The sequence below is a fragment of the Diadema antillarum genome, unplaced genomic scaffold (genome assembly GCF_040938485.1).
Source record: "Diadema antillarum isolate AM-2024a unplaced genomic scaffold, OU_Dant_1.0 seq00000773_RagTag, whole genome shotgun sequence".
In the NCBI taxonomy this organism is placed as follows: domain Eukaryota; kingdom Metazoa; phylum Echinodermata; class Echinoidea; order Diadematoida; family Diadematidae; genus Diadema; species Diadema antillarum.
This window is the reverse complement of record NW_027271662.1, coordinates 560719-581908: the sequence shown is the minus strand read 5'-3', so window position 1 is coordinate 581908 and position 21190 is coordinate 560719. Positions and strand designations below refer to the sequence as shown.

Genomic DNA, 21190 nt, shown 5'->3' with positions numbered 1-21190 from the left:
TATATTTAGGCTTTATTGAGAAATATTTATGTGGTAAGATGTTTTTGTGATGCAACTGACCTATACATATGCATACAAAATGTGATAACTCAAATACTTTTTAAATCACTACTCCCAATGCAAACAAAACCTTTAAAAGAAAAAAAAATGTACCGGATCTGGTGCAGTAAAATACCATTACTTAAATGCCTGATATCCACAACATTCTGTGCCCATACGCATAAGTCTCCAATACTTGTATTTGCAAGCTGACAAGCATTGACCATAAACATAAATTTTAAGCAATCACATTTCCACACGTGTATCCTGCTTGCATGCATTCTTTGTTATGCAAAGCATGTTTGCTTGGGCAAGGTTTCTGCCCACCAGGCACAAGCACTGTCACATATTTGTTGGCGAATCAGTTTATTACAGCGTTAATCTTATTCAAAGATTTATAGCCTCATCTGTCTGTTCAACATGCAATAATGAATTATTGATAGGCAGATCGAAATTCATCATGTCATTATCTTACATTTCCACAGTCGGTATCATCTTTTGCCATTACTAACTATCACTTGCTACAGGGTTACAGATGTGACTAGAAAAAACAGAAATGCATGTCAGCCCATGTAAATATGACATGACAAGCTGCATGAGAGTACAGGATGGTAATGTTAATAAAAATGATAAACACACACACATTATAATGCATGTAGTCCAGGTGAAGACAAAGGTAAGAAAACATAATTGAAGAAATCAGTGGTGATTTACACCTCATGATATCAATTACGGCTCAGCATTAGTGTGGGAAGTGATCTCACCATATCACCTGTGGACATCTCATCCACACACCAAAAAAAAAAGAACAAAAATGAGATGGGGATCTAAATGATTATTAACCCCCTCCATGGAATGTACTGCTCTGCTATATATACCTTGACCCTTATTCAAGAACTATACATGATTTGTACTGAGGATTCCCTTTAAAGACTGGAGAATATCCACCATCCAGGCGGCCCCCATTTAACCCATTGAGGACAAGTCCCGAGTATACTCAGGCTAGCGTCTATTGGAAATGCGTGTTGTAGCAAAATCAAACCTGTCCTCAATGGGTTAAAACCCAGGGAATGTGAAATATACATCCATGGTCCCTCTACTTGCTGCAGTGATGCTCTTGCCGACAGACACGTCTGGTATAAATGAACACACCTAAATAGGTACTTTCTATTGCATCACTCTTGAAATTAAAGATGAAATGTCTGACATACACACTGCATGTGTCCTCAATTCTTTTTACACATCAATCATCTACATAGTTAACAATGCGCTATGACACAAATGTACTGCTAACTTGTAAAATGTTAAAACTGCATCTATATTTCACAGGAAATAAAAATAAAAACACTATTTCCTCATATTTATGTCATGTTTTTATATACACAGAAAGCTCTTAGAATAACATCATGTATTCAAGAGCGCGTGACTGGTTGATTGAACATTTGAAAATTGTGGCGGGTATTTCTGTAAACCCGTTGAAGACAAGTCCCCAGAATACTCGGGCAGGTGTCTATGAGAAATGCGTGTTATAGCAAAATCAGTCCATCCTCAACAGGTTTAAAAAAAAAATCACGAAGAACTCAACCTGTTGTGTTTTTAACTAAAGGCTGTATTTGAGACACTAACAAAAAGTGCTATTATTCTATTATCTGGAAGGTGGAAATAATACAACTATTTTCATGCATTGTCTATCCCTTCATCAGTCAGCATAAACATCGAGCCATACCTGCCAACCCTGAGACTCATTAAATCTGAACAAACAAAGAAAAATGATTTAAAAATCTGAACTTTCATAAATTTCATATGCTTTACTATTAACAGATATTTCCCAAAAAATCAGAACACACTGAAATTAACAAAATCTGAATATTCAGATTAAAACTGAACAGTTGGCAGGTATGAACATCTAAACTCAACAAATGCTTACAAGTATGTCTTGCAGTCTATCTGTACTTCCCGTCAACAGACTTCTGTATTATTAGGAGAATACTGCAAAACAAGGAATGTTCGCGTGCATTTTAATTTCACAAATTTCGTGAGAGCCAAGATTTGCAAAATTAAAATGCACACAGAAGTTCTTGTCTACACTATATGCATTGAATGCCAGTAACAATTCACAAAAATTTCATGCCGCGAAACAGGCAGTTTGGCTCCAATTCGCGAAAATTTCATGCCGGGAATATATCGTGTTTAAAGGACAAGTTCACCTTCATAAACATAAGGATTGAGAAAATGCAACAATATTAGTAGAACACATCAGTGAAAGTTTGAGGAAAATTGGACAATCAATGCAAAAGTTATGAATTTTTTAAATTTTTGTGTTGGAACCGCTGGATGAGGAGACTACTACAGCTTGTGAGTCATATGCGTACAACAGTATAAAGAAAATGTAAAAGAAAATTCAACATATTTTCACTTTTTTCGCATAATAAAAGAGCACTTGACTTGCCTCTTTCTAAAGGCAGGGGGAATAATATTACGCATAACATTTGTCGGTAACGAGTCAGGGGAATGTGTACTTTTTTCAAAAGATGGAATTTTGTGAAATTCTCTTTATATTTTCCTTATATTGTTGTACGCATGTGACATCTAAGTTATTCATACACTGCAGTAGTCTTCTCATCCAGCGGGTACTGCACAAAAACTTCAAAAATTCATAACTTTTGAACGGATTGTCTGATTTTCCTCAAACTTTCACTGATGTGTTCTACTAATATTGCTACATTCTCTCAATCCTTATGTTTATGAAGGTGAACTTGTCCTTTAACAGTAGTCTGTAGTTTCCATTCTCTGTCTACTGTAAAACCAAAAATGTTCACATGTCTGTACATAAAACTTCCACGAATTCAGTGAGGAACTAATATTCATGGAAGTAAAATGCATGTGAAAGGTTTTGATTACACAATGCATTGAATGCCAACATTTGGCAATTCACTAAAAGTTTCATGCCGCAAAAAAAGGCTGCAATTCTCCAAAGTTCTATGCCACAAATGTTTCTGGTTTTACAGTATCTGTGGTGTTTTTCTTTTTTTAAATCTATTTTCTCAACTTTCATTATCTTCCTGCCTGTTTTAAGCCCTCTTCTCTTGTTCATCTGAGTTTGTCTGTCTGTCTGTCTGTCTGTTTGTCTGTCTGTCTGCTTACCATGCCTTCATTCTCACCTTTCATCCCAGCATCGAGAGCCAGAGAAGCTCTCCCGGGGAGGGCAATCAAAGTTGGAGGGGTCTGTTTTTACCCCTTCTCTCCAAGGATGGGAGGTGTTTCCTCCCAAACTAATTTTAATATCTGTATCCTGGAGCCTTCATAGAAAATCTCTTTGGGATTCTTTAACTCTCTCTCACTATCATCTCTTTCCCCTTCTCTCATGTTGTCTTTTATATCCTTCTCTGCACTGCCTACACCTTTTACTAAAACATAAACAATTGCCTTCTAGCACATGTATTAAAGGGACTGTACAGTACTGGTTGAGGTGGGGATTCATGTTTTGAACATTCCTAAGTGAGATAGTGAAAAACCTCTTATGAAATATGAAAGAGCATGTAATTTTAAAAAGGATTCAACGTTTATTTGATGAATATTGGTTTCTAATGGCTGAGATATTAAAAAAAGTGATAATAATAAAAGGCGACAGGCCACGCCTTTTATTCGGATCTCTGTTTCATCTTGTTTTTGGATATCTCCGCCATTTCAAAACCGATTTTCATCAAATAAACTTTTAATACCCCTAGAATTGCATGCTCTTTGACATCTCATAGAGTGGTTTCTGAATATCTCACAAAACGTTAAAAGCTAAATCCTCACCTCAACCAGAACTGTACACACCCTTTAAAGGCATTATTTACCACATGCAGATGTAACAAAAACCCAGCTTTAGTGCTTCAAAATAGTTCTGAAATGTGAGTTAGGGATAGAAACAACCAATGTAAAAATTTGAATCAGTACAATTAATTTTAAGTATTGTTAAACATACAAAATGTGAACAAAAGTTATGATAAAATGTTTCTAGACTAAACTGTCTACAGATATGGTTTTGTGGGAAAAATAGTGATATCTCCTTATATTATAGGCTTTTTTACAAAGTATGGTAGGATGTTTTGTGATACAACTAACCTACACACATGCATCAAATGTGACATCTTGCACATTTGTTAAATTACTGCTTCCAAAGGTAAACAGTACCTTTAAATCACATTTTCCCCCAAGATACTACAGCTTTCTACAAAATTGTCCCCTTAACTTTAATGATCTTGTTAGAAATATTTGTTAGAAATATGTGTACTACACAGCCCTCAAAGAACACATGAAAGATCTAGTAGGGCTGCCATCACCATGTGCAATCCATGTATATATATATATATATATATATATATATATATATATGAAGAGTTGTATGCAAAAACCGATAAGTCCATATTTGCCAAATGGAGATATTTGCGATCAAAGGTCCAGAAAAATAAAGAGAATATTAAGAAAATTTTTGCTTCTTTTGATCATAACTTCAAAAATGTACCTTTATATGTAGTGACCAATATATCATTTAAAAGGTATTATTTTGTACTTTATGACAGAGACCGTACTTCAAAATCTTAAAAAATGGACTTATCGGTTTTTGCGAACAAACTCTTCATATATATGTATATATACATTTATATATAGGTCATGATGAATACACAGTGTGATATTTGGAATCATTATTAAAGGGAACCCAAACCCCAAAGAGCAATGTTGATCGAGTGAAAGCAGCAACATTAGTAGAACACATCAGTGAAAGTTTGAGGAAAATCGGACAATCGATGCAAAAGTTATGAATTTTTAAAGTTTTGGTGTTGGAACCGCTGGATGAGAAGACTACTAGATGTTATGACGTATGTGTGGACAACAATATAAAGAAAATATAAAGAAAATTCCATAAAAATTCACTTTTCTAGCATAATGAAAGTGCACTTGACTAACCGCTTTCAGAAATCAGGGGGAATAATTGTTACCCTTAACATATGTCAGTATCAAGTTGATGGAATGTGCAATTTTCATAAAAAAATGAATTTTTGTGAAATTACTGCTATATCTTCTTTATAACTAGATCTGGACAGAATGCCGTGAATGAGCAAACAGCCATAAAGACTAAAAAACAAACAAAAACAATAGACATGAGTAACAACAAATCCATGAATCACATTCTGCAATGGACAGTGAAAAAGGGGGGAAAATGTTTGGCACTTCCAAGCTGACATTTTAAGAAGGAAGCACGAACAAATATAGCAGCAGACATACTGACGTGTTCACAAAACAATGAACAGAGATCCTTCCGGACAGACAAGCATACAGTACATCAGAACTTGCAGACAAAGCTGGACATGAGACACACAAAAACTGTATCACAAAATATTTGTTGCCTTCATTTTTTTTTTTGCACACAATGGACATGTAACAAGCACATAATTGCCTATTTGATTTGAAGAAAAAAAAGCAACTCATATAAGATTTTTTTTTTCAAAAATAAGAAGAAATGAAATATTTCAAAACTGATCACCCTTTACTAACAGAAAGTGAAGACACATAATTGCTGGTAACCTCACAAAAGCAGACAGAGTACAATTTCCTCTTAACTCTCTAGCAACTGAAAATTCTGTACATAATGGCCTGTGGTTCCCTGAAAGGTACAGCAATATTAATCTCATTCCAACAGCTTTCTAAATGATATGAAACAGCTCAATGCATGTTTATTTTTGTCTACTATAAGTTATGTTTATTTGAAAGCCTATTAAGACTTTACCAAGACAATGATATGTCACAAAAGTCATTCTGACATTCTTCTGTTGACCTTTGGCCTCTTTCAAATTACATAATTATATATTCCATATGAAAACAAAAAGGAGTAAAGCATAAAACTATAAAACCAAAAAATGAAATGGATGGGCAGTTTCGGGCATTTCAGTGACTAATGGGTTAAACGAAAATGAATTACATTCCTTCTCCAGCCTTCAAGAATGAAAAATGAAAGTTAGAATTATTCCATAAGCTTCACGAAAACCTTTCATTCAAATGCTCTCATGATGAAAAAAAATGGTGAAGAATGAGCAAAAACCATGTGTTTGGATTGACTTTGTCACTTACATTTACTGAAATGTCTGATGAATGGTGGAAGAAGATATAAAACTGCACAAGACTGATGATAAGATAGTGAATATGGTATGATCCCATAATGTAAAGATATAAATATGATATCATGAAATGAACAAAGGCTGAAAATGACATTTTTTTCATTGTTGATGTTCATGCTGATGCCAGTGCAACCATCATATGATACTGACATTGGAATGATGTTTGCTGGACCAACTCAGATGGGTGCGCTGACCACGTTACGAACACGACACACACATAAGCGATTGACTAATGAAAACAGTGATGTAAGCTGGGCACATTGAACATCCAACACTTACCCCGGTCAATCGAGCTAGGGTGAAGACAGTACCCTGCAATGATAAAAGAGTGGTGCATTTTGGGATTATCATATTTGACATCACGACTCATACTGCGGCATCTCTTACCAAGACTATATACCACTATACATCAAAAGACAAAAATATCAGGAATATTTGCCTGTGTAGTTTGTGATGTCACTCATCCTCTTGTACAAACAATCAAATAGCTCTACCATCAATAATTTCTGCTAGCATAATGCCACACTTTCTACATTATGATAACCTTAAACATAAGATCTTTTAACAAAGTGTGTTTCATAACAAAGACCATTAAACTTGAGTTGTCAACAGCACACAAGCCCAGCTTTTTAGTAGACCCTTCAATCTTAGTTTCTCATAACAGAGGTAATGCAACACGTTTGATTTGAAACTACATTGTATACTATGTATACATGCTTTCAATTTGATAATTACCTCCAATTTTTATCTTGCAATCGACCAATGTTGATACTTAAGATCATTTGTAATTTTCTTGTATGTTCTGCGGAAAAAATATGAAAATAAATTGACCTGAATTGAATTGAACTTAAATCCTTGCTTGTTTATGGAACTGCAGATAGTCAAATCTAATCAATGACACAGAATTGATACAATGAAAGCACCAGAAGCAAATCCAGGTATTTCTACATTGTAATAGGAAACAGTAAACGATTTGAAAGTCAAGCATTTACTTCGTAAAGCTTTATGAGGCTGTATACACTCAACTTTTAATTTACAGCAAAAGTCAGGCCAGCCTTGGCAGCAACATTAATTTCTTCTCATTTCAATGAAATGAGTGCTTGTGACTTTTATGTCTGGGATAAACTATGAGCATGATGCGCTGACGTCAGGTCGCCAAATACAGCTCCTCTTTAAAGGTCAAAGCCACTTCCATCAAGTTTTCTCGCATCCCAAGAATTTATGTGAATATCCTGAGACCAAAATATCATCTCATATTAAATTATCCTTTCTTCTAAAAGAAAAAAAGGGGGATACATCCTAGTCTCTCTCAGCTTCAAGTGGAGCAGCCAAAAGGCAAGATGAGGAATGATATGAAATTGTTCCCCAAGATAACCTCCTGTGAAGTTTAAGCAGTCCTTTTTATTGTTGTTCTTTTGTTTGTTTTCCCACTTAGCATGAATTATTTGCCCTTGCATGATCTTATATCAAAACAACAACAACAAAACTATAAACCAGAAGTACAAACTCGACATAATAAGTGTGCGTTTAGATTTTAAAAACCTATAGAGAAAGTCATAGATTTCTTTTGTCATCTGAAGCAAATTATTCTCTTCCATCTTATCCTTTTGTGTAATTCTTGAAATAACAAATAATATGAAGGACCATTATAATATTTCAAGACTAAACCTTATAATTTGCCTCTACCCAGATTTGGAATACTGTGATCAATGTAATATACATCAGTTTTGACCACAGATAATGAGAATAACCAGACAGTTTTGGAACTCTAAAATGAAATAAATTTTAGGAGCTATAGAAATATGTAAACACACACTTACATATAGTCACTCAAAACTGGTTAATAGGGGCAAAACTGTTCCAAAAAAAAGACAAGAAGTTAGCTATGCTACATTACATTTACACTCAATTCAGTTATCAAGGCTGTTATCAAGATGCTGGTTAAGTTAGTACTGTTTAGAAATACATTTCCTGTTGATCTTTTGTATGGTCAGGACATAGCCTCATTTCATCTTTTTGAATGGATTTAACTAGACAAGACACTCAAATCTATCTGCTATCTTTACAATTACATTCTAAATTTTGCATGATTATGAGATTGATACCTCTGAATAAGTCAACATATGTTGTTGATTCCAAACACTGACATGAATACTGTAAAACATGATATGTTCGCGGCATGAAATTTTCGCGAATTGGAGCCGACAGCCTTTTTCGTGGCATGAAATTTTCGCGAATTGCCACTGGTGTTCAATGCATGTAGTGTAGACAAAAACTTTCGCGTGCATTTTAATTTCGCGAAATTAAAATGCACACGAAAATCCCTCGTTTTACAGTATATTGCAATCATGAATATGCAACAGTGGCAGTATAAAATAGTTCATTTTCATCAGTGATGAAAAGCATTTTAATATTTGAAACTTTGTGACCAGCAACAACCTTTCTCGTAACCTTTAATGGACAGATGCAATGTGGCAGGATAACCACAGGGTTTTAAGACCCTTAATCCAGATGATTCAATGATGATTGTGTGAGAGCCAAAAGGGCATTCATCCATTCATGCTACAGTTCATGTGACTCTAGTACACATCCACACAATTCAAAGATCATCACTTGAATGCGTAAAAAGTGTGCAAACCTACAATGGTTTATTGACCCTTCGTGGGCTTTGAATGGTAACTGTCAGTTACGGAGTGAGGTAGCCAGTTTCCATATTTTAATCAAATACCATACATTGTCAGCTGAATCCCTATAATTTTCATTTTCTTGACTTTAATGTCTCTGACTCTAAACAGGAAAACGTAGCGACACGTAACAAATATGTAACTCCAGACCAATTTAAAGGTTTTTGGAAATGGTAATAAATAGTGAACATATTGAGCACAAGAAACCAGTTGGCTCAATTCAGATTGATAGTGGGGTGTTTTAATGGAAATATTACCTTTCTGGGACCAAAAGGAAAAACACATACCGGTAAATATCATAATCTCTGTAAATGTGATGTTTGAAGAAAACACTAACATAGGTCTCCCCACACAGATTAACTCATTAAAGCATGCTGTGAATAATGGACAGGTGGAAATATTGGAGTTATGGTTATGAAGCGTGCACTAACCCTCTTTTTCATGCTGACATCGACAAGGGTGGGCATCATTTTCAAATAATCCCTTCACCTGTCTTACCTTGCAAACTAAACCACATCACATTAAATCTTACATAACAGTATTGGATTCAAAAGTGCGATGTTCTAACATACAGACATCAAAACTAATTTTCATATTGATGGAATGAAAAACCTATTTAGTTTTTGTTTGTTTCTCTTTAAAGTTGGGTCTCTCTTTTCTCTCCTTTCTGGAACGTTAATATGGCCACATCTTTTCTGATTATCTTCCTGCTCTAAATTACCACTTTCACAACCATAAACTAGACGATGTGTTCATATTTGACATTTATTACAGTAATCTGTAATGCCTGTTGTGCAATTGTTTGTGTGTGTTAACTTTATACTTTTCCACTGTTAAAATTTGTTCCAATTTTTACATTTTTTTTTGTAGTGCCTAAAATACTATATTTTATTCTGCAATTTCACTGCAGAAAAACTAAATTTTCATCATTTTCTTTTTGTTCACGAGCAATGGAAAATTGTGAGGTGAGGACATCATCAGCTGACTTATACATATCAACTATTCCAGAACTTTTTGCAAAAACTAGTGAAACTTCACACTGTCATAACTTCCCTAATCTTTATCCAGTTCTGATCAAATTTTCACTGCAGTGTGTATATGAAATTTCACTCTTTCTCTTCACATTACTTTTAACTGAGCTTGAATTCCCCTTTAAATCTCATGCTATTACTTTGCCATAGGAGCAATCTCTTGTTGGCTGGCCCATAATGTTTGGCACAGACAACAGCAAACTGCAAGGTTTCATCTCTTGACAACAATTGCTGCTCCCCGCATCCCCTCCATACGATATTCCCTTAGCCTTCACGGGCTGGACGTCTGCCATGTATGAAACTTGTTCGTACCTTGTCCCCCTAAAATCGCTGCTTTAATTACATCCCACACTAAGTCACCCAAACATGGACATATTAATAGTTCGTGGAAAATCTGCACAGTGCATGATGCACATCAGATTAAAAATCAAAAGGGAGCATCGAAGGAGCAAACTTGTATCGAGTGGTTAAAAAACGTGACTGAGATAGATATCTCATAACACCGCTCCTTTCCTAATTATTGACAGGATCCATATATCTCACTTCCTAGCATTTTCCTAACAGTTTTAAAGAGCATAGTCACTTTTCAAATCAAGATCTAGTACATACTGTGACAGAACTTGTTGATGTTTCCATCAATTTATTTTTCAACATGAAAGTTGGTACTGCTGGTTACTTTTCAATTGTTAGAAAGGTCAAGTTAACTTAGTGACTTCAATGATTCATTTTCAGATTTATTGTACACACAACTCCTGGTCTGTTTTACATTTCTCTTTATGAGATTCCTAACCACAAATCATTCATAGTTTAACTGAATGACTGGTATCATTTATTTGCACATTTCATTCTACATGACAGTGTATCTTTAAACCCCACAATATCGAGAGAAAATGCCAGTTTTCATCTCCTCTGTTATGAACCAAAGTGAGAGATGAAGGAGACATTTGAGCCATGAGATTTGGTGGAAAACACAAACGTAGAACAGGCAGATAAACTCATGGAAAAAAGAGTCAACACACTAGTATACAAACATACACATCTGCACAAAACATACAAAAGGAAAATCATCTATTGTGCAATATTTTCCCACCTTTTTAAAAAATCTGTGTATGATATATCTTCTGATAATTATATCATGTGGGAATATTTCTTTTCTCATGTTTACTGAGCCCACCATCAATTACAAGCTGTGCATAACCAGATTATAGTCTTTGGTACTATTCATACCACTCATACATGATATACCATACACTTCGGACTGAAGGCGGTGTTATGAATATACTCTCTAAAACATTATTTTAAACACAGTTACACTTTATCATTTACTTGTTATTGAACTTGAAGAGAGTATCAAATCAATTCAAATCAAACTGAGAATTCACAAAATATGTGAAAACACTTAAGTCAAAATCATTGATCACTACTGCGACAATTGGTTACCAATATCATTTGAGAAGAAAGGGTCATTCTAGTCTCTATAAACCTGTACAGTCTGTACATGATGTAACAGCCTTGTGGCTCTCAGCTGGTTGTGCAGCATTTTTACACGTGCACATACACACACAATACACCTTCAAAAGAGCAGAGCTGCTGAAAATGTGCTTTAACATTGAACCGCCTATGACCGAAATGTACGTCATGCGGGCAAAACCTGAGCGGATGGCAGGTTCTGATTTGTCATCCTTGGGTCGGGTCGTGCCACGGGGTTGGCTAACGGCTCCGTGCCAGAAAGGTGTAGACCAAGCAGTCGTTAGGCTACGTCACCGACTTTCACAAGCAGCGACGAACTCCTAACAACAAACCGTGATTCATCGCTCAAGTGGCTCCTGGTATTCAAACCACAGCATCATGCGGGAATGATCATCCGCTGATACACTTCAACCCAATTTTTCTTTTATCTCTTCGAGCAGGACACGTCACTGATCACTTGTCACTCACCCCAGGGACCTTTTGTGCTTTCCTTCTCCACCACCCATAGTGCAATTAATTTCACTTTACCCAAGTAGATCGACATCAGTGCACAAAGCAGTGGTATGACAATCAACGTGACATTTACATTGGTACAGCCTGAATGCTCTGAAGATGCAGCATGACCTAATCTGTGACATAGTCAGTGATTATCTTTCCCACAATTGTCTTATGAATATTCTGTGTGATTCACTTGACAACAACAACAACAACCAAATGTGGCATATCCTTTGTAAAAGCACACAAAAAATTAAGCACTCAACATGGCATGCACATGCCTGCTTTGTCACACATGTTGATTATCTCTTTGTGTTCCATGGTATAAACCCGTGTGTGGCACATTATTCTGAGATCACAGCATGATAGGGCCTACAAGTGTTTTTAGAAAACATTCCGTTTTTAAAAGCCATCTAACTTTTTATATGGCCGTTTATGTCATATATACAAAGTGCAAAGTTGTCAAGAATACTCCAAGCTTTGATGTGATGTAAATTTTGTGAGAAAGCTACGATCATTTTTTTTTCTTGTAATGGCCATTAGCGACATTGTTTCCAGGTCTGGGAGACATGAACTTTGCAGAGACAATCATGACAGAAAATTTGAATTTACTCAGAAACCCCATAGAATAGAGGACACCACCATTTAATCTCCAGGCAATGCAAGCAGAATGAGTTAGGATTTCATCTCAAGTAAAGCTTTTATGGTACTGTAGTAGGCCTATTTAGTAATGGGTGGGGTAGGATTGTTGCGTTTGAGCAAAATATGCGAACATGGCAAGCCATTGATCAGGTGGGGTGTGCAAATGTGGCATGTAAATAGTTATCATGATGCCACTTTCTGAACCTAGAGTTAAGTAAAGCATATGTATTTCTTTCATGTTCTTTCTTCTTAATATTATAAGCATTCCAATATTCTAAATTAAGAAATTTAACTAAACACCACTTTGCATGAATCTACAACATATTAAAGATTCATGAAAAGAATTCTCGCAACATTATACAATGTGCTCATATCTCAAGGGATTTTTTTGCTAAATTTTGATAAGCCACCAAGCATCTTCAGAAGGAAATACAAGAATGGGAAAAGACAAGACGACAACGAGGTCAGACAAAAAATCTGGTTCCCATGGAGTACTATGACTTTAAAACATTTTTCTTAAATCACATTCAAAGAACAATCCAGATCACTTTCCATCCCTCCATCCCTAGTGAAAAGATAAAAAAGGGAGCCAAATATTAATAGGTTCCATGTTTTTTCAAGTCTATAGTAATGACCTAGCCTTAAAGATAATAAAAAGTTTTGGTACCTCAAAAGCTTCCCTGAATTTCCTTGTCTTGGTTTGTGTTTCAGGTTAAAGTACGTTGTCTGTGAGAATTACTCGCCCCAAAGTGCTCTCATGTCTTAGTAATCATGCAATAATGGTTTCATACCAGAGCCGACGCTGTACAGCGTCGATAAATATTGTACGAAACCACTGACTGCGACCAGCAGCGTGCAGCCCATTGTACGCATAGCTAACTGCAACCAGCAGCCCCATACGCATAGCGTAATGGGGCTTCGCATTGTAGCATTCAGGATCATGACAGAATTAGTATCGCGGGTAAATGTCAACTTAAAATCCAAAAATTTCTTCGATTTGAAGACTTACCAATTAAGTTGAAGTATTGAAAACAGGCTTCGAACAACATTTGGTTCTGCCAATAGTCTCTTTCTGTTCGAATTGATGACTGAATGTGACTCGGTCGAGAGGACCTTGGGAGAGCTACATACACTGGATACCATGGCCAGCGCATGCGCACACAAACATCTTATCCGTTCATGGATTTGAAATTTGTGTGCATGTGATGTGTTCGCATGCACTGGCTGTAGTATTCAGTGTACTGTATGTAGCTCTCCTAAGGTCCTGTCGACCGAGTCACATTCAGTCGTCAATTCGAACAGAAAGGGACTATAGGCAGAACCAAACGTTGCCCGAAGCCTGTTTTCAATACTTCAACTTAATTGGTAAGTCTTCAAATTGAAATTGAAGAATTTATGGGATTTTAAGTTGACATTTACCCTGCGATACTAAATCTGTCATGATCCTGAATGCTACAATGCGAAGCCCGATTACGCTATGCGTATGGGACTGCCGGTCGCTATGCGTATGGGGCTGCTGATCGCAGTTAATTGCATGATTACTAAGACATGAGAGCACTTTGGGGCGAGTAAGTCTCACAGTGTTAGTTATATGAAAGGTACTTTAACCTGAAACACAAACTAAGACAAGGAAATTCAAGGACACTTTTGAGGTACCAAAACTTTTTATTATCTTTAACGTATAATGGAATACCAGAATCATTGTGACTGTAGATTACACTTCGAAGGATTTGAGCATATACCGGTAGACGCGTGGATCCCGTTTCAATCAGAGAGTTTACAATGGTCATATATAATAATTACAATTTCCTTGGCAGCAGCTGAGCAATGGCTGACAAGCTATGAGTGATAAACTTGTTGCCATGGTGACTGAAAGCATCATAACTTCCAAAAAAAATGGCAAAGACTACCTCTTTATATGACAGGGATTTTATTTGCTTTCATGTCGCCCTATAGCTTGTAGATCAATTTGTTAAGCAAACTACAGCAAGAGGCCTTGCCCCCGTTTTCTGTATTTTTCTTGTTTATTTTTCACACATCAGAATCCAAAATAAAAATAAGGCTGCAAGAGAGACAAATTACAACACTCTTCAGACTCTGTGACAGACTTACTTGATTATTCTCTGAATGATCATTGGAGGCAGGTGTCTTCCAGCATCCCTGTTACCATGGCAACCACAGGATGTGATTTAAATCGCTTGCACGCTATCCTCCGCACCCACATTTTCTTACTGTTTAAAGGCTATTTTCACTCATGAATGAGCACCATTATGAAATTACAACATGGTTTTATTTACATTTTTTTTTTTAGTTTGAAAACAAACACCATAGTTAAAATGGATTTCATTGGGTGGTTTCTACTGAATTATGATAAGGTAATTCTTGAGGGAGATTTTGTCATTTAATGTCAAAGACCCTGTTGTATGCTGATACCATGGAGTGGAAAGCCTGGTGATGATGTATTCGTGGATCACCGTAATGAATTGTGTACAGCAAATATTAAAAAAAGGTACACATGCAGGCTAAGGATCTCGACTGCAATCCATCATTACCGATAAGCTTATGCTTCGATGCCCACATTCACTGACATGTGGCTGATGGGCACTATTGGTGGTTTTTGAATGGTGCCTTAATCAAAGTTTGAAAATTGTAGTGTGATGTGTTCAAGATCATTGGGGAAAGTGAGAGATGATAAAGTGTAGTAAAAGGGCTTAAATGTAATTTGAACTTACTCCCTTCTGTGAGACACATGACCTGGGGCATGTTGCATCAAACTCTTTACCTTCAGGAGAAAAACTCTGGTAAGAAAGTTCTGCAAACCAAAGTTAGTATGACTTTTCCATTGACTTCAACACAAAAGAAAAAAAAAAAACGTTTTAAAGAGGAAATCTACCCAAAAAAATAAATGAACTTCAAAAGAGAGAGAAGAATATTCCCCACAGAACGATACAAAAATGACAAAAATTGGATGAAAAATAAGGAAGATATGACATCTTGAAATTTCACATTTCTTGATCACTTCTTATGAATATTCAAATGAGTGAGTTGATGATGTCATGCCCTCATAATTTTTCATGTATGTTATATATGAAATTCGGAAAAACTGTAATTTTTAGACAAGATATATGAGAGTTAACATTTGTTCTGTCGTATTTTGGGTGGTTTTAAGGCAAATTTTATATATATATAGCTGAAATATGAAATTTGTCATTTCTGTATATGAAATGAATAAGAAAATGTGAGAGTATGACATCATCATCAGCTTACTCATTTGAATATTCATAATGACTGGTCAAGAAGTGTTTTCTGAAAAAATGTGAAATTTCAAAATATCACATCTTCCTTATTTCTTATCCTATTTGTTTTTTCTTTTGAAGTTTATTCATTTTAGGGTGGATTTCCTCTTTAATGAAGAGTAGCATGAGTTTTCTCAGATAAAAAGTTTCCTGTGACATCTGCAGGCAGGCAACTGGCCTGTGGGAAGATTACAGAATGGAAGATGCAATAAGTGGATAGTGAAAGAAAAAGCAATGCAGCTGCAGAGCCACACTATTCTCTTTGGTGAGCAAAGCTTGGCACTCGGCAGACTGAGAGGAATGCATGTTTTGAAATGGTCATGGCATGGTTTAAACAATGTAACTACTATTACAGTTTCTCAAATAGAATATATTTTCTTTACAAGATCCTGTTCAATGCAAATTCTTGCAATACTAGAATACAGGGGATCAATATCTTCACTTGGGTATTCAAAGAAATAAACTTCAAACTATTTGGGAAGAGACGTTCAAAAATTATAGGAACACAAACCCCCAAAAAGCAAAAAATAAAATAAAAAGACAGACAAAACTTAAGAGATTAACTTGAATGACACAATACTTGATAATGTTTAGTAACACTGGAGTGATACTGGAGCCACAACTTGCACTTTCCCTTAGGATGTTAAAATAGCTGACTCACTTTATATTTAATGGGTCAAATAAATAATGTCTTCCTATCTTGATTGTCATTTGAAAATTCATCAAAAGTTTAATGGTGACATAACTTTGTTTTATTTCATGGTGCCCCTAGTAGATGATTCACTGACATTTAAATGGTCATAAAAAGAACTTTAAGTCATATCATGGTAGTGTGCACCAACATGTGATTCATGGTAATTTTACATGGTGACAATACTCCTTCTTATGTGTTTTTCGTTTGTGGGCTGATTCTACTACAGTTTGCACTGACCTAGCTGTCGGTATCTTCAAGAGGTTTGCCAACAGTTTTTCTTCCCTATTCATGCTGCCTGTTATACTCTAGTATGAACTTGGACACTTCATTGAAAATTCTTTAATATGAAAAGAAGGACAAGTAGATTGTGCTACTGCTGCTTGCAGTTGTAGCTGTGCAAACTTGGAATGTCTCAGGACCTGATGAAAGGCCAAGTTATGGTCTCCTTTCAGACAACAAAAATTTCTATCTGGTTTCTTGAACACATCATGTATCACGCCTACACGTATAGAGTAATGGATCATTTAGACACTGAAATGGATCTCCCCACCAACGGCAAACTTCAAATAAAATTTCATACAGCGGCCGTACGGTAAACTCCATGACTGTCAATGGAACATGCTACACAGCTCCCTGTGCATGCCAGCACACGTGAATACAAGAGTAAAGTAGACGTCACACACTACACGCCAGTGCAAACTTCTGCACGTTTGGGCCAATATTATTGTGACATAGCAGTCATAGCATACATGTACATATACACTGTAATTGTCTGTATGACAAACATACGCCGTTTTATATTTCTATGTCACACGGCATATCCATACTATATTATCCATACAGTATACATAAACTCTCTGGTCGGGCGAATGGGGGTTAAGTCTCTAATCTACACAGTCTGGCTTACTCACTGACGATGCGTGAAATTGTCATCAGGAGTACTCGTCTAGCCCCTCCCTACCAATCCCCTTACCCCCTTACTCCCTCCCCCCCCCCCCCCCCCATCCCATCATTTTTGTTTGTTGTCTATCTTGTTCAATTTTCATTGTTGTTGTTGTTTTTAGGGGGTCGAGCTTAAATCCCACATGGCCTTACTCATCACAATACAGGTGGGTATGGCATAGGCAGAGGGACAGAGAAAGGGGAAAATAGCAGAGAAAACATAGGATGCACGGTAGTATATAGGGAAGGTGAGGAAATTAGCACACTATAACATCAACCTGTAAGAGTGGCTGTCAAATGTAAACCTCAACAACAACAAAAGCAGAATGAGCATCACCATGTGGAAGAGTAGTGACATATACTAGTTACTGAATTTTTTTTTTTTTTTAATTAAATTAGCAATAAATTATATCTTGTTATTTTTGATATTTTGAGAGTGATGGGGCCAGTTGGTATGATATATTTGGGTGCCTCTTCATATTTTCTGTCATATAAACTTGATGTCAGATAAAATATTACACATCAATAACAGCTAAAGAAATCTGCCTTGAAAATTTCTCTACTTTGATTGAAAGTTTCTGAAAACAAACCACTTTCTCCTTTTCAGCATATTCATGTCTTTTAGATTACTCTGGGTACAGACCATACACATGAAATATAACATAAACACATATCAACTTTTTATATATGGCTTCATGTGACGCAGCACTGTAAGAGCAAATACTAAATGAATTTCTTTGAACTACTGATAACAAAACATACACTGAGGCTGCGAACTAACTGGCTCTGTGATAACAGTTAAGAAATACAAAACAAAACAAAACAAAACAAAACCCAAAGATATGTTTGGACAGAGAATTAGTGGTCATTGACCAACCATCGTGCAGTCCACATTAGTTGCTTGCTGCCCTCGTGTGTCCGAGGTGTGACAGAAAGCCATCTTTTGGGAAATACACCTGTATATAAAAGGGACCATCATGAGCCTCATCACTTATCACATAAACAATACTAGAATATTATAATTATGACTGATGAAAATTTATACTATGGAATGCAAGCTTGATTAGCATGAGTTTGCTAGCATTAAATTCCACGGCAGCATGTGCCCCATCTGAAGCTAGACATACTGTAAAACCAGAAATCTTTTGTGTGCATGAAAGTTTCACAAATTTCATGAGGAGCCAAGATTCTAGAAGGTAAAATGCATGTGAAAGTAATCTTGTCTATACAATGCACTGAATGTCGGGGGCAATTTGCAAAAGTTTCATGCCGCTAAAAAGGCCGTCAGCTCCAATTCTCAAAAGTTTCATGCCATGAATGTGACTGATTTTACAGTGATTTCCTTTAGATGCACACAAATGGTATGTTTAGGTGAGATACCTTTCTTATGTTTTGGTGGTAAAACCACAGTATGCCTTTCTAAAGAAAAAAATAATGTCATGATAACAAATTTGCATGGGATTTTGGGAAAACAAATAGATCATTCAGAATTTAAGTATATTAACTTATTCTGGGATACAGAAAGGACAGAAGCATCAACTTTTCCATGTATTTCTAAGGATTTTTTTTTTCCACACTTCTCTCAACAGGAACTTACTCATACATTTCGGACATTTGGTAAGCATAAGGTATCTTCCATTATATCTATGGCTCCACACTTGACTGTGTAGTTTAAATGTCAGATTATTTTAGATCATGTTCTACCAATAGAGAACTATGTTTAGATACTTCCTGCCCCTCTTATCTGCATATATCTTGGAAATGCATCAGTCATCTCCATATTCTTATGGTACCACAAAGTCTAATAGTTAAAAACAAGCTGGATAAGACACATTTACATACACAAAAATAATCTTTATCCAAATAAACTTTTGAGAAAAGGGTACATTCTCCCTTAACTCTTTATGTGCCATGGTGGAAACCCTCTGTGTGCCACGTTATTCTGAGGCACGAAGGTAGTCATGCTTTGAGAAAGAATTCTGTTTTTCCAATTTGTATAACTTCTACAAATTTCTGTTAAGATGGGCATAATAGTAGGCAAAGTTAAAGTGGAATGTCAAACTTCGTTTCGATATAAATTGTATGATGAATCTATTTTCAATTTTTCTTTTGAATGACCAGTTGCTACATTACTGTAAAGGCATGACTTTTGCACATAAAACCGTGACAGAAACTTAGAATTTACGAGCAAATCTAGTTGGGAACATCGCTTGATAGCCGACTACCACATAGAATGCAAGCCGTATATGAGAGGAACAAAAGCACGAGAAACGCTTTCATTGTGCCGCAGGATTAGCAGTAATTAGCGGTTTATCGATCGGTCTTGGCGGCTTTGCTTGTTGAGCAGAATATGCGAAGTTGGCACGCCGTCGACTGAGTCGGACGTGCGAACGTGGCACATAAAAAGTTAAACAATTGCAATAAGTCTTAATCATCTTCTGAGTATGTAAACTCAGCGGGGCATTGCACACTCTGTTGGCACAACTTTCTTGGCACGCAGTTGAGGTGATGAGGTGCAGAAAATATAGCAAGATAACTTCTCTCCTTCCCGTAAAAGTCAAGAATGGCTTGAGCTAAGCCTTGAGACATCCTCCTCTGATATCATTTGTCACCCTATCTCCTGAGGAAATTCTCTGTGGAAGTAGGAAAGAGTTGTAAATACATGACTACCACCTTTAAACTGACTGAACAAAAGCTCTGATTCTCCAGGTATAAGCAGTGGAAGAAAATCTGGCTGTATGACAAATGTGACTGCATCACTCAGTGAAATGAAAAGTTTCCAAATTCGCCTGGGACAGCAAAGCAAACTTCCGATTCTCACTCTACTCATCATTATGTCATACTCTTCACTTCTTTCTGTTTGCATAAAAACAGAGAACCATTTGTCAGACCAAAGGATTCACAAGAAATAATCATCTAGCCATGCTCTTGAAACATTAGAAGTTTTATGTATCTCATTCCCCACTTCCTCTTCCTCTATAAAGCAGAAACAAAAAAGTATAGAGATGATGACCAAAACAGTTCCAGTTTATGACAAGGAAAAATAGGTGTAAACATTTGTTTTCATTTATTTTTCCTTGTCATAAGCTGTCGGTCAAAGTTGCACTCATCTCTTCTTCAGTTGCAACATTTTTATCATGATAACTGTCATTATTGTAACGAATAGGGCAAATTCCCATCTGATGGAAGAGAAAAAATCGACAGTGTGCCTAATATTCAAATCTCATACCAATAACTTGCCAACCACTTGAGTCATCATCTTTAGCTGGAACTTTTGCACTTTAATGAGATCCATGGCATGTGATTTTGTCATTGTCAATGTCAAATGAATGTTACTGCCTTCAAGGTTACATAGCATTCTCTTCAGTTTACTCTCATATTACCCCATTTATATCGTGGCCAAAATTTGGAGCCTCCTTGAACCATTTCAAAAACCCTTTTGAAAAAGAGATAATAAATGGCACAGGCTTTTGAATATACATAACCCCAAATGTGAATGAGCGTGAAAGTGTGCAAGTTTGGCAGTGTTCATCAGCAGCCAGTCACAACGGCTAGTTTGTTTACATTTGCTGGTGATGACCTTCAGTGATTAACTTCCAGGTCAGCAAAATAACCTGTCTTTCGAAACCTGTAGTATATACTACGTGCAGCTGAGGTACTTCTGAGTCTGATATAGAAGGCTCTGAAAACACCCCCTATAGGTGATTTCAAAACCTGATTGGATTGGATCTCCTTT

General features: G+C 36.3%; 1 protein-coding gene across 1 annotated transcript in view; it reads right to left on the bottom strand.

Annotated features, from left to right (window-relative positions):
• Nucleotides 1–21190, bottom strand: part of LOC139738911 (uncharacterized) — a 194071-nt gene that overhangs the window by 146163 nt on the left and 26718 nt on the right. Inside the window, exon 3 of the mRNA XM_071649539.1 lies at nt 17367–17396. Within this exon, the coding sequence (XP_071505640.1) occupies nt 17367–17396 (30 nt within the window). The remainder of the gene's footprint in view (nt 1–17366; nt 17397–21190) is intronic.